Below are 15,008 nucleotides of genomic sequence, written 5' to 3'. Positions count from 1 at the left end.
GCCTAATTGGAGTGCGTGAGCTTCAATCAAGGGGGAGTGTTGAAAGGATAATTGAAGACAAGACCTGGACTACTGGCATGGTGAGCAAGTGAAGTGTGTGGTGTTGAATGAAGCTGGTGTACTGGTGGAGAAACAATCATGCATGGCGTTGTACTACTGAGAATGGAGATCAAAGATGCAGGGCACGGATGCTGAGCTTTTAGAGCAGTTAAAGCAGTTGAACCCGTTTTGAATATATTAATATTTTAATATGAGATCTCTGGGTGTTTGTGTTAGGCCAATGGGTGTGTGAGTCAGGATGGTTTTTAGACCAATGGGAAAGTGTTTTGTATCTCATCCAATAGCTTTTGTGTATTGTGTTTCCCTGTCTATAGTATTATATATATATATCCTAAATTTAGTGGAATGGGTGATTGGCTGATCAACCCTTTTGTCTCCCAATTTATCTGTCTGACTCGTTGACTGTGTGTTCACTTAAACCAGAGAAACCTCTGGCATTTCATCGAACACCTCTCATCGCACTCTCGTTCGTCATCCAGTTCCCAACAGTCTGTAATAGATTGTGAACCTTTGGTGATGTATTTAAAATAGTCTTTGAGTTGCTTGATATGGCCACTGGATGGTCGAGCATAGGTGTTGGCTAGGATTGTCCAAACTTTAAGAGAGGTTTTAGATTGGGTGATAAGAGGAATTAGAGTTAGTGTAAGGGTAGCAACAAGTGCTCCAAATAAGAGTTTGTCTTGATGTAACCAAGTTTGGTATGCAAGGTTACTGGAGACAATGTCATTGGCAGTGGTTGTTGTAGGAGCAGGATAAGACCCATCAATGAATTTTTGTAGATCGTAACCCATGAGAATGGCTTCTATTTGGATTTTCCAAGATAGAAAGTTGGTGGATGTTAGTTTAATGGAGTTATGAACGGTTACTATGATGAGTTGTTCGGTGGGTTCATAGATATTAGGAATGGTGACTTGGGTATTTTCATGTGCCATGGAAATTTGAAAAAAAAAAAAAACTTGTTCAGGGTTGAGAAGGATATCTGACAAAATTCAAAACCTAGCTCTAATGCCATAAAGAAATATGAAGGAAAGAGAGAGTTGAGAAAAGGCACACTTCTTTCATTAGAGTATGATGTGAATATATACATATTGCAAAACATATATAGCACAAGGAAACAAATTACAAAGAATATAAAACAAATAATTAAATAACTTAATTGTAAAGTTTGAATATTCCTTTGAAATAACCCTTAATCTTCTCCATATGATTTGATATGATTTAGCCCTTAACCATCTCCACATGATTTGATTTGCATTGATTCATTCCTTGATTGTACTTCTACCTGGTTTGGTATGTCTTGATTGTTTCCATATGACTTAATATTCATATCACATTCAATAATACATAAGAAAGAAAATATCATTAAAGTACATGCAATTTTATCTCCATTAGAGGAATATATATATTTGAAAGTATATATATATATATAACTAATTTAAAAGCCACCAAAGCAATATAATCAAGTATTTAAGGTACTTGACTCTCATGCTAAAGGTCGAATTATATGACATGTACATATATGACTATATCATTGTTAGCAAATCGATAAAAAGATTTTAAAGAAATTTAAGTCCAACTAAAAAATATGAGTTTTTTTTATTAGCAAAAATAAATTGTAGATATTCCAAATTTAAAATTTCTCTTTTTAAGTTCATGAATATATAATTATCGATCATGTGTAACACTACTTTTGTTTATTAATTATTAACATGAGCATTAATAAAATTCATTAGAATTCAATAGTTCATAAGCATGCATAAAATGAAATGGACCAAACATTTGCTTAAAGAAATTAAATCAAATGCTAAGAAATTAGGTCATGCCTTGTCCCCCATTTTCAATTTTTTGAAATAAATTAATCTCTTCCACTTCATTTGCTTTCCACTGATCCTTTCAAACTCTGACAAAACAATGGCCAAACTTGTGCACTAATCATAACAATGAAAAGAAAAACCAAGCTAATTACACTTAGATTATATCAAGCTGTTATCCATTAATGTTTCACTTTACAAACTCTTTGATATATATATATATATATATTACATGTGTGAGGAATTGTTAGACTTATGTGATTAGCCACTTGATCATGAAAGAAACAAGGTTGAGTTCAACGTGAAAAATAATAAAAAAAGGAAAAGAAAAGCAAAAAAGAAATGAAATCAGTTATGGCAGAAGATTGCTTGACGTGCATATCCACAAACTTTAGGTGCGCTCCTTCCAATCATGATCCATGTCACACCATAAGCAAAGTGGCTAGTGACATACAACAAAACAAACTTACAAGAGTCTTTAACCACCCATTTCAAATTCTACTAGTGGCCATGGTGCATTCTCCAAGTTCTTCCAAATGATCATCCATATGTATATACTTTTGTGTGCATGGGTGTCTCTCTATATATATGACACCTTATAATCACTACAACAAGTTATAAAACATAGAGAGAGAGAGAGAGAGAGAGAGAGAGAGAGAATGGATCATGGAGAGATAAATGAGGAGTTTGAGTTGAATGAAGTTAGGGACAACATAGTGTCCTCTGTTGGAAGTAGGTTGTCTTTGTTCTCTAAAGAGTTTGGCTTTGGAAGGTACAAGTGGGAAACTAGTAGTGCCCTTAAACTCCCAAAGGATTGCTATAGAGGCTTTGTCATTCATCCTAATGGAAGGTATGTTCCTTATATAGTTATATATGCTTTGTTTGTTAGTTTATTTCTTTCTTTCTTTCTTAAGGGCATGTTGAAAGATATACATATGCATATATATATATATATATATATTTGAATTATATATGAAAGTGCAGGTTGTATAGGGTATGGGTGAACATGATATTCTTGTGGTCAATCTACTCAACCTTCTTCACACCATTAGAGTTTGGCTTCTTCAGAGGGTTGCCACTGCATTTGACAGACCTTGAGAGTGTTCAAATAGTGTTTCTGGCTGATGTGGTTCTTCAGTTCTTTGTGGCTTATCTTGATCCTCATACTTACAAGATGGTCCATGATAGGAACAGCATTGCACTCAGGTTTGCCACGTACCTATGCATGCATGCATGCATCTTTCCCTGTTAACTACTCTCGTGATATATACGTCCATCATCAACGCATGAATGCAACGTTTGAGGCTAGCGTTCTCTAGATACTTATCTTGGTCATTTCATCCACCTCTTGCTTCATAATATTATATTCACTACTTTATATGTATAAACGGTGATGATGAACTACAGGTATGCAAAAGGGAGTTTCCTTCTAGACTTTCTTGGTTGTTTCCCTTGGGATTTCATTTACAAAGTGAGTTATATTCAATCCAAACCATACATTCATTTAACTTGATTATCTATTCATTCATGCATTAAAAAAAAAGGATCATTTTTGTCAGGTCACAGGAAGAAGAGAAGTCATCCGCTGCATGATATGGATACGTTTATACAGAGCCAGAAACATAACTCATTTCTTCAAAAGAATGGAGAAAGACATCCGCATAAACTACTTGTTCACAAGAATTGTCAAGCTCATCACTGTAGAATTATACTGTACTCATACTGCTGCTTGCATTTTCTATTACCTCGCGACGACAATTCCTCCTGCCGAAGAAGGTTATACGTGGATCGGTAGCCTCACGATGGGTGATTACAAGTATATCAACTTCCGCGAGATTGATTTTTGGACTCGGTATATCACGTCCTTGTATTTCGCCATTGTGACAATGGCCACAGTCGGTACGTTGATTCTGTCGTCAGTATCTCTATGTTCTTGATTTGATTATCATTCATTGTTTGATCTTCATCATATGTTCTTGGCTTGAACAGGGTATGGTGATATTCATGCAGTGAACACAAGAGAGATGATATTCATCATGATTTATATCTCATTTGATATGATTCTTGGGGCTTATTTAATTGGTAACATGACTGCTTTGATTGTCAAAGGATCTAAGACTGAGAGGTTCAGAGATAAAATGACAGATCTTATTAAATATATGAACAGAAATAATCTTGGTAAAGATATAAGATCACAAGTTAAGAATCATCTCAGATTGCAGTATGAGAGTACATACACTAAATCAAGAATCCTTGAAGACATTCCAGTTGCAATTAGATCCAAGGTTGTGATTTGCTTTTATTTTCTTTTTTTGGTTAATGTTTGTTCTGATGTTTAATTTGATTATTATGATCCTTATTTTTGTTTCTGCTGTTTCTGCAGATATCTCAGAATTTGTATATTGAGACAGTGCAGGGAGTGCCACTGTTCAAAGGATGTTCAGATGAGTTTCTGAATCAAATTGTATGTAATTACTTGATGGACACTGACTGAATTTATGGACAACTTTTGCTAATTTGATTTGATTGTGAACATTATATGCAGGTAATGAAGTTGAACGAAGAATTCTTCCTACCCGGAGAAGTAATAATCGAACAAGGAAGTGCAGTAGATCAGATTTATATTGTGTCTCATGGTGAATTGGTAATGTTCTATCGAAATAATAGCGGTCATTGATTGTACTTATTTATGTCTAATTGTGCGTGAATTACATGTAGGAAGAGGTGGTGATCGGAGAAGATGGAACAGAGGAGTCGATTGCAGACCTCGTTCCTTATGATGTATTCGGTGAGGTTGCAGTTTTATGCAACATCCCTCAACCGTACACGGTCCGGGTTTCTGAACTATGCAAACTTCTAAGGATGGAGAAACAATCACTGACAAGCATTCTGCAACTCTATTTCAAAGATAGTCGACAAATTCTAAGCAATTTACTCAAAGTAAAACACTAAAAACAAACACTAACAAACAATGGATTGATTCAGAGAAATATTCGTAGAATTAATTGGGACTTCATGTTTGCAGGGAAAAGAAACTGATTTGAGAATCAAACAGTTGGAATCAGACATAACTTATCTGATAGCAAAGCAAGAAGCAGAGTTAGCATTGAGTGTGAACAGTGCTGCTTACCATGGTGATCTCTACCATCTTAAAGGCTTGATCAATGCCGGCGCAGATCCAAGCAAAACTGATTACGATGGAAGAACAGCACTTGTACATCCTCCAAACTTTTTCCTGCACATTAATTCTCAATCGAATAGAAATGTTGGAGAACCTTTTTACTTTCTGCAATACATGACTGTACATTGCTCTTTTATTTTTTAGCATATGGCAGCATCAAAAGGATATGAAGATATTGTGAGGTTTCTAGCGCAGCGAGGAGCAAACATCAATAGCATCGGTAAGTAAAGAAGATAACAGAGAGACAACAAATATATAGTTATCAATGATTATATGTATGAATGAATGTACAGACAAATTCGGGAACTCGCCTTTGTTGGAGGCTGTGAAGGGTGGGCATGACAGAGTTGCGGCATTGCTGGTGGAGAATGGAGCAATTTTGGACATACAAGATGCAGGAAGTTACCTGTGCAAAATAGTGATTGGCAGTAAAATCGAAGTATTAAGGCGATTACTGGAGAACGGAGTTGATCCCAACTCGAAAAACTATGATCAGAGGACTCCACTTCATGTTGCAGCTGCCGAAGGTTTACATCTACTTGCCAAAATCCTGATTGAATTCGGTGCAGATGTGCTTTCAATGGACAGGTACTGAATTTTCTTACCAACTCGACAACAATGAAATCAAAATAATGGTAGATGGCAGTGAATCTAACTAAGAGTTTTTATTTCCAATATAGGTGGGGGAACACTCCAATTGATGAAGGACAAAAATGCGGCAGCAAACCATTGATGAAAATCTTAGAAGCAGCTAGAGCAACACATCTGTAAATTCTGATGCACTCAAAGCTCACTAGAGTATTGTTGTACATAACTAAACCACAAGATGCAATGATATCCAACAGAATACTAGATAGATACTGGAGAATCAAGCCGAATTATTGCTCTGAACATTCATGAAAAAAATAACTAATTGTATTCAATAAATGCTTGAAAGATTGATTTGTTTATTTTGCTTTGAGAATGGTGAAATATGATTGGTTTAAAACAAAGCTACCTCAGAGTTCCAATCTATCATTTTTCATTCCTAAGAAAAATTAGCTCAATCTAGCAAAACTAAGAGCCATTGATAGACTCATCAGTACAGCATATATGACTTTTATATTTGAACTAATGACTGAAAATATACAGAGAAAAGTATAAGAAGAATGCACAATCTGAGGCTCCATGCTTCCATACTTATCTCCATTTTATGCCCTAAATTTGCTTTCCGGTGTCTTTGACTTCCCACATTGCCCAAACAACGATAAACGACTGGTCCTTTGTGATCGTAAATGAGCTGCTTGCCTCACCTGATTTCGTAAAGGTAAGTCATGTAAGACAGAGATCCTCATCAACAAAAAAGATGGCCAAATGGTCACAAGGATCTATGTTACAGTATCTACCTTCACATTGCGAGGTTTTCGAGTATTCCAGCAAAAAAGAGCATTGCAGCCAGATCCTGAATCATATCCGCTGCAGTATAATTCGAGGAAGACCCAATTAATTTAAACATTTGAATGAATTAAGGCAACCTAATATTATGTCTTTGTTTTGTCCAAGTAGTCATAAGTCTATTAAAATGCAGGAAAATATGTCTTCAAAGTCAAAACCAGAAATACTGCTCATCGTACACTATAGATTGCTAACAAGAACAGCAACAAATATATTGACAGACTTAATTGGAGACATGAGAAATGCCATTCATCTTGACCTTTTCTGCACAGCTAAAATAAAATTCCCACATTTTAATTTTCTATTTTAGTTTTTAAAAGATCCTTTACGAAGATATAAGGAGAAGAAAGATGGATAGATGCAGATATATAAATCATATAACAACATGGGAGAAAAAAAATTTAACTCACAGGTTTTCTTTGTCAAAATTTGCTGCTACGCTATTGCTGTGCAATAAACTTGGAGAAATGGCAGAACAATCAATGGTCCCACTAATCTTTTCATTGTAATGAAGTCGAGCTATCAGAAATTTTTAAGGATTTGATCTGTTGATTCAGTTCATCCTCCCAATGCTTGGATGACATAGGTCCCATCGAAGACCCATTGTAATTGTATGTAGACATATTCTGAGGAAGAACCTGGTTCTTCTCAGGTCTTGAGTGACTCAAGGCCCCCGATGTAAGCCATGCACTCTCTAACCTTTGTTCTTCTGCAGTGGCTGCAAGCACCCTTTGGACTGAAAGCTCCTCATCGTCATTTTTATTTTTCTGGGAAGAGTAGATGTGACCAGTTGCACCTTGGAAGTATGCATTTGCCACAAGAGACTTGTCATGCTTCTGTAGTGTTCTTGGAATCATATCTTCTAAGGAATCCATACCTTTCCTGGGCAAATTGGGTGTTCCTTCTTCAAATTCCTTCTCTGAAGAATCACACAACTCATCAGAGTTATCCATTTTCTTCTTGACTAAGAGCCTAGCATTTTCGATCAACATGTCAGCCTGGTATGCTGAAACAGATTTTCCCTTGGCGTAATTTTCAGGCATCAGACCCATCTTGACTTCCACATTCTGCCTCAAGACGATCTCAAATGAATTCGTGATGCTACTCAGGAATCTCTCTGCTCGAGATTTTACATCATCATCCACAAATCCAATAAAAGCAACCAAAATACCTGCAAACAGAAAATTGTTAGACCCTGCTACTTCAGTAAAAATATAATGGTCCACAATGAATAAGAACAAAGGAAAAATAAAAGAATAATTGGGGTAATACAGTAAAAGTATAGTTCAATACTTCTTTTTTCTTTTACTCTTTCCTCACCCCATTGTGTTAATCTTGTCTCCGCATAAGGATTCAGAATTCACTAACACACAAGAAAAGAAGTAAACACTTGCATTCCAGTGATCCTAACAGCATTCGCCTTCTCCTAAAATGCGCCCAGCAGATAATACAAATCTGATAAAAACATTAACATTTCCAAAATTGAAGAAAAATTTTAAATCCATAACTTCCATCTTCCATAGCATAAAATTGCAGTTAAAAAGCTTCCTCAATTCTCAGAACACATCTCTGAAACTTAGATAAACTACTAAGATAATTAAAAAAGGATACTGTATGCTGAATAAATGGTGGGAGTTTTATGAGGCCTATGAGTTGAAAATAACATCGGATGAGTTATTCTACTGCTCAGGTGTGATAAAGCAACCCACAGGATGAGGGTACTACTTAAACTAAAGGTGAATGAAATCTGGAAAAAAGAAGAACAAACGGCTAACCTTTAGATTCTGTGATTGATACTAGCTTTCCATGAGCATAGAGCAATTGTCTGAGTGTCTTTGAATAACATCTGCCAATACACCTTCTCCAGATTTCAGCCATCTCTTCTGAGGTTGCATATCTAAGCTCTGTGCTACTGTTAGCATCCACATAAGATGTATCCAGTAAGCTTCTATCAACAGGTTGTTGGTTAGCAAAAACATGTTGACTTATTGGTCGTCCATGGGAGCTAGTTACTCTAGGAACCAAAGGTGGCACTTGTTCACGAGAAACTGATTGAGGATGGGAGCTGCTCTCTTCAAGTAAAATCTCTTTCACTGGATCAAAAGGATCTTTACCGATCAATTTCACACTATGTTTGCTGCTGTTACTTGATTGAGCAGTCTCTGGAGCATGACCAGAACCAAGTTGTAGTAGAGCGGCAGTAAACCATGTTGAGCGCTCACTAGAAAGTCGTAACTGTTTTTCAGCATCAGAAAGAATCTTGAGTGCTTGTTGTAGCTTCTCCAATTCAGCTTCAGTCACTGGAAAGCATACATTAAGAATGAAAAAGAAGATAATCAACATGCAGCTAAATTCATTTCAATCGAAACTATAAGTCAATAACTGAGTAATAAAAATGCATAAGCCTTCAGGAGTGATACTGAATCTTAAAAAAGCTACTCCAGAACATAGTTAAACAAAGGGAACAACAGTCGAAAGTAAATAAATGATGAATACGTCTGGCAGCTCATTTGAACCATAAGCAATCAAACAAGCCATGCTGTTGTTTCAGTGGGCTTGGACAACTAATAACGCAAGACAAACAATAAGCGCATGTGACTATTTTAATCTGCTTTATTAATGTACTTACAACTTCGACCACCGAGAACTAAAGCTCTATTCTGAGAGTTTGCCAGCTGGTATGTACCAGCAATAATGTCCATTATAAGTGCAGCCAATTGAGACATTAGAGCCATTGGATCAACGCCAGAATCCATCAGCTCTCGAGACCTTTTGACAGTCTCTGCAGTATCTGATGACATAGCTATCTCCAGAAGATCAAGCAATTTCTCCTCTGAGACAACTCCAACCTGAAGAGATCACACTAAATGAAAAGAAGAAAAAGATTTGCTTCTACAATACAAAGAAAATGCAAGATCTTCACCAATATTCAAATAGCCAATAGCTGTCAACAGATATCGTTCCTTAGGTTTGGTGATTTGAAACTTAAAAGAGAAACTAGCCTCCTATTCAAATTATTGTGGCTAGACCATCTCAATGATTCAAAAGGTGAAAACAAAACACAACATAGTTTTAAACAAGATTTTTAAACTAAAACAAGGCATAGACCAATTATTACTCCGTAAAGAAAAGTAAGTACTAGTCCAAATCACAACCAAAAATTCTATCTTCATAAATCAATCATCAGTATAGCTTTTCAAATGTCTTGAACAAAATTTAGCACTATTTGAACCTAGCAAATCATAACATATAAATAACTACTAAAATTTTTCATTGAAAATCTAACCAAAGAGTCACAATGAAAAAGAAAAAAAGGAAAAGATGGAAATGCTAAATTAGCCCATTTACAAAATTTCAAGTCATGCATAATGAGAAAACATAAATAAAGTAGTTCAGAAAGATCACAAGACTTACAAGATCGTTTACAAGAGCTATGGTGATTTTTTTACCAAGCAAACTCAATTGATCCAACATTGTTTCTGCATCACGAAGCGAACCATCTGAATTTGAAGCTATTAAGTTCAGAGCATCCACGTCAACCTCTAGGTTTTCTTCAGCAGAAAGCTTCTGTAAGCGGCAAATTATATCAGCATCCTTGATCTTAGGGAAAAGATATTTCTGACATCGTGACAGAATTGAACGAGGTAGGTTGTCTGGATCATTTGTTATGTATATGAAGACGACACGAGGAGGTGGTACTTCAAGAAATTTCATAAACAAAGACCACAATTTGGATGATAACATATGGCATTCATCAATGATAAAAACTTTGTATCTTGAAAATTTTGTAGTTGCAGATATATTTTTCAGCATATATCTAACACTATCCATACTCTTCCTATTGGTGGCGTCCAGTTTCAATCACATTTGATCTTCCACTGGAAAAATCATTGCACTCTTTACAGAAGCCACATGGTTTTTTATCTTCAGTCGACATGCAATTCAGAGCTGCTGAGAATATCCTTGCGGTTGATGTTTTACCAGTCCCACGTGGGCCATGAAAGATATAAGCAGGGGCTATTCTTGCCCTAAAAATAGCATTGCTAAGTGATTGAACAACAATGTTTTGACCCATGATCTCATCAAAAGACCTAGGCCTGTATTTATGGCTCAAGCCACGATGATCATGCATCTCCAGGTCAGGTCCACCAGGTAGGGCTAATTCCCATCCATCTTGACTTTTGCAGCTCGACCATCTTTTTCCATCTAAGCGGCTCAATGCCTCTAAATCAAGCTCCACAAGGTTAGTTGATAGCTCATCACTTTCTACATCTGATGATGAACTGCCTCTGCCTCTGCCTCTGCCACTGCCATTAGTTAACAGGGGCAAGCCATGAGAAGACTTTAGCATATATTTTTGCTTTCTGCTAGAAGCAAACCTTCTCTTATTGTACAATTTCTGGCCCCCACAAAGCACACTGCTTCCCGTTCTCTTCAATGTATCTGACAATGAAGGAGAATACCAACCTCCACAACCCACATCCTTTGATCTTTTGGGCCAATAACAAGGAATTCCACAACCTTGACGTCTAGCTAATTCCATATGATCTAATTCATCCTCATCAAATGAACTAGTTCCATCCCATGATCCAACAGTACTGGGGTTCCGAACTCCATACCTGTTGTAAGAACTAGTCGAGGCAGGAGTATAAGAATGAGATGACTCTTCTCTTGTAGAACTGCGGAAGATTTTCGAGCGTGACCAATTTTTACGTCCAGATCCAGAAACCAGAGGTGATGCAGAGTGAGAAACATAACCAGTTCTGTGCGTGCACACATGCTTTGATTGTTTTAAATCCTCAGAGTTGCAGTATTCAGTGTCATCTGATTGCTCAACCAGGTTAGGTATTCCTAAAGAATCTGATGGGAGATCTAGATGTTTTGTGATTGGCGAGTGCTTGATTGTCCGCTTTCTTATAGTGCTACTTCTGTGTGATTTTCTGAGAGCTCTTCTTACAGAAGTCTCTAGATGTGAGCCTCTAGAAACACTACAAATATTTGCGGGAGCTTGAAGAGATGTATCACTCTGAGAATCTAACTTTAAGGTGTTGCTAACACTGTCTTCTGGACTATCTTCCAGCAACTTTCCCCTGTTATCCTCATCCAATTTAGTTCCACTGTCACTTGATCTAGCAGAATGATGCCTCCAATTATACAGGTATACCTTTTTCTTGTTATTGTTTCTGGAAGGCGCTCCAATAAATCCAGAAGAGTTGCTTGCTCCAGTTGCGCTACCTCTAGTCCCATTACCATGGGTAAAAACATAACTTGCAGCAAGTGATCTAGAACTTAAAGGAGACCTCCAAGATGAACAAGTTTCAGGATCCCGCAGAAACCTTGCCTTGCGGAGGGCACTAAGCTCCTTCTTCAAGTGAAGTTCACTTGGGCCCACGCAAGTCTCCACCATTTCTTATCGCAGTGTAAGAACCTGAAATATGACCAAAGTGTCAACCAGATGAAGCACAATTAAAACCAATTAATAAATTTGGAGAGAGGACCTTTACACTAAAATCAACCTATATTAATGTAATCTATATGCTATTGAGAAGAAGTTGAGAAAATTAACAACATAATATCCAGTTATAGACTTCTCCAAAATAATTTCTAAGGAAATGAGCATCCCATTCCACAAGAATAACTTACTTAAAAAATAAGTATATAAAGCTAATTCTACATTCAAAGTGCATATGACAGACATGCATTAAAGCCTAGAGACAAGTCGCTCTCAGTAAATAAGGAAAAATAAATAAAAGATAGTTAGATAGCTGCTTTCTTTAGGATTATTTAGACAGCTGCTTTTTTTTACTTAGTTAGATAACACAATTAAAGCCTTCTTTGCAAAGGTCAAACCATCCCATAATACTAAAGCAAGTATTTCAACTAACAACGCACGATGGCAACTTGAATGACAAAGGCATGTTCCAAAGACACAATTTAAATTCCAGCTTTAGAAAGAAAATTCTCTATTTGGAAGACAACTTGTGCCCTTGTCAGGTTTTATGTTATATACCAAACAACACAAAATATATCATGGAAAGATCTGGTATCCATTTCGAAAAAATTTTGTAAGTTTTCTAATTTATTATCTCTTGTCCATTAAATTTTATTCATTCATAATGGAAATGAATGATATCTGATTCAATCAAAGTGATAATTGTATTTCATGATCACTTTTTTGGGAGAAATTCTAAGATTTGAAATCATTTTGTTGTATTACTAAATTTCCGGAAATTCCAATTATAGTTGCAGACACCTTGCAAGGCGAAATACCATGCTACATGGCAGTCATGCCTCGTGATTAATAGGGTCACATAGACTTTGATGAGTCAAATTTGGAAATGAATTAGGATTGTGCTAACAAAAAAAGTAAAGTGTTTCATCGTGAATGTATTCAAAAGAGGCCAAAATTAAAATTCCTAGAAAAATAGAACATTGTATGGGCCAGATAGTCAAGCAACTAAATTTGAGACAAAGTCTTTAATTTAGGCATAGAATAAGTAAACCTGGTTTCTTTAGAAAGAATTAAAGACCCAGATACATTCAGTCTTATTCCTATAAAAGCATTCCAATGAAATTGGCTTAATTCCCACTTAAATCAAAGAGATGATCCTTTGAAAAAAGAATATATCAGGGTGCTACGAACGTTCAGTTTTAAAGAGAAGCTCTACCAAACAAAACTTGAGCAAAAAGAAATATCCCATTGTCTGCATGCAACTTAGATCTGTTCACCAACCTTCTATGAACAATATCTACAATTTCTACTGTTTCTTATCTAATTTACTTGGTTTCATTCTAATCAACCCTTTCCCTTCCTATTTTCTTCTATTTCTATTCCAAACGTAGTTTTGCATAATTGCACACCCATTCATCAGGAAGTGACTATGACACTAGACTAATTTACATGAGAAATGCATCAGTGCCTCTAATCATTAGACCTGGAAGCTGTTCTGTAAGAGCAGCCCAAATAAACAGTATGGTTCAGGAAATAAGATTACTATCTTAATAATTTTTAGTTCAAATACATGCATATATCATCTATAAAAATTTGCCTAAACAAATCAAGATTAATTATTTTTTGTTTTAAACAACAAGGCATATAGATAAGAAGGAAGGCGTGATTTAGCACTTGAAGATCCAGCCATAAAAATCACAAATACCATAACAGTATTCACAAGAGATGAGAATATGTGTATTCAAAAGAGGGGGAAAACCTGACAAAATATAAGCTCAAAGTTGAAAGTTTGACAAACCAGCGAAGTAAAAGCGGCAGATAGATACCTCATACCTCCACCAAAATATAGTTGATTATTTCAAGGAACAAGAAGAATGAAATGCATTAGAATCACAATCAAGAATAAAAATTTAGACAGAATAACTTCATCTGCAAAGGCACGACAGTAATCAACAATTCACTGATCCAAAGCCTGAAAAAGAAAAGCTCCGGACATAAAGCCAGAGAAGCTCCGGCAAAAGTGCAGCTGATAGAAAGAGAGCAAACGATGAAGTGAAGAACCCAGCATTGTTTGTTCAGCTTCAAGCATAAATCATCAGAAACAAGGATCTGGATCTTTTTAAACTAAACATCAAAGTAAGCAAAATCACTAAACGAACATTAAAACCCAAATCAAAGAAAAACCAGATCAACACTCAACAATGTGGCACAAACCACACCCACAAGAACCCAAACAACAAATGCACTGATAAATTCAAGGAAATCCCAGAAAACAACTCGTTCTCAATTTGACTTCATCACAAAAGAAGAACCCCATATCCAACGAAAACAAAAGGATAAAAAAAGATCCACAAGCCAACAAAGACTCAACCTTTACGCTTGATCCAGAGCCAAACCACCAAAAAGAAGCAATTTTTCCACAAATGAATCACCAGAACCAACAAAAAGAAGCGATCTTGAGAAGAGAAGTACCTCAAACGCACATTCCCGGCGAGAGAACCACAAAGGAGAGATTTTTATTGCATAAAAGATCAGAAGAAAGAGGAAACACCGAATCTGAAACACTGAAATCTCGGGATTTCTCGAGATAAAGAGAGAAAGTTTAGGCCTTGGCTTTGCTCCCACATGGCACCATTGAAACCCAAACCCCCGCCCACAAACCCTTCAAGATTCCCATTCCCATTCCTCCCACTCCGAGTCCTTTATGGAGCTCCTTTAATGGCTTCCGCTCTTGCTTTTCCTTCTTCTCCTTCTTCTCTCTTTCGGTTTCTCTCAAACTATTTCATGTGTTTGTGCCTCTTTGTTTTTTTAGTCTGTTCTTATTTTCTCTTTTTTTCTGGGAATTTTTCCTTTTTTAATTATGGTTTCACGTTTTTCGGATGAGGGTTGGAGTAATTATTTAAAAAAAAAGAATAATTTTTTATAAAAGTTCATAAATTTTTATATTTAAAAAAAAAAGTTAAATAGTTCAGGACAAGACTATCCGGTGTACAGTAGTGCACTGGAGTGGAATGTTTTCATTAATTTTTGAAAATAAAAACTATTAAAATTCAAATTAAATCTCAGGAAT

The 15,008-nt window shown here is 36.1% G+C and overlaps 2 protein-coding genes across 2 annotated transcripts; one reads left to right on the top strand and one right to left on the bottom strand.

Moving 5' to 3' along the window:
* Nucleotides 1-2,484: 2,484 nt before the first annotated feature.
* Nucleotides 2,485-6,002, top strand: LOC120260546 (potassium channel KOR2-like). The gene is made up of 12 exons (XM_039268040.1): nt 2,485-2,721; nt 2,856-3,077; nt 3,279-3,342; nt 3,431-3,770; nt 3,861-4,156; nt 4,255-4,335; nt 4,417-4,515; nt 4,590-4,811; nt 4,897-5,085; nt 5,197-5,272; nt 5,346-5,640; nt 5,733-6,002. Exons 1-12 carry the CDS (start codon nt 2,531-2,533, stop codon nt 5,821-5,823), a joined length of 2,166 nt encoding a protein of 721 aa, XP_039123974.1. The 5' UTR covers nt 2,485-2,530; the 3' UTR covers nt 5,824-6,002.
* Nucleotides 6,003-6,154: 152 nt separating this feature from the next.
* On the bottom strand, nt 6,155-14,737 carry LOC120260545 (protein STICHEL-like). Its single transcript, XM_039268039.1, is given in 8 exon segments — nt 6,155-6,344; nt 6,438-6,507; nt 6,897-7,657; nt 8,262-8,786; nt 9,116-9,335; nt 9,901-10,345; nt 10,347-11,914; nt 14,411-14,737. Coding segments are annotated over 5 exon segments (3,408 nt in total). The 5' UTR covers nt 11,894-11,914; nt 14,411-14,737; the 3' UTR covers nt 6,155-6,344; nt 6,438-6,507; nt 6,897-6,986.
* Between the last annotated feature and the right edge of the window lie 271 nt (nt 14,738-15,008).

The sequence above is a fragment of the Dioscorea cayenensis genome, chromosome 5, assembly GCF_009730915.1.
Source record: "Dioscorea cayenensis subsp. rotundata cultivar TDr96_F1 chromosome 5, TDr96_F1_v2_PseudoChromosome.rev07_lg8_w22 25.fasta, whole genome shotgun sequence".
NCBI classification, from domain to species: Eukaryota; Viridiplantae; Streptophyta; class Magnoliopsida; order Dioscoreales; family Dioscoreaceae; genus Dioscorea; species Dioscorea cayenensis.
This window is presented reverse-complemented; position numbering and strand designations above follow the sequence as displayed.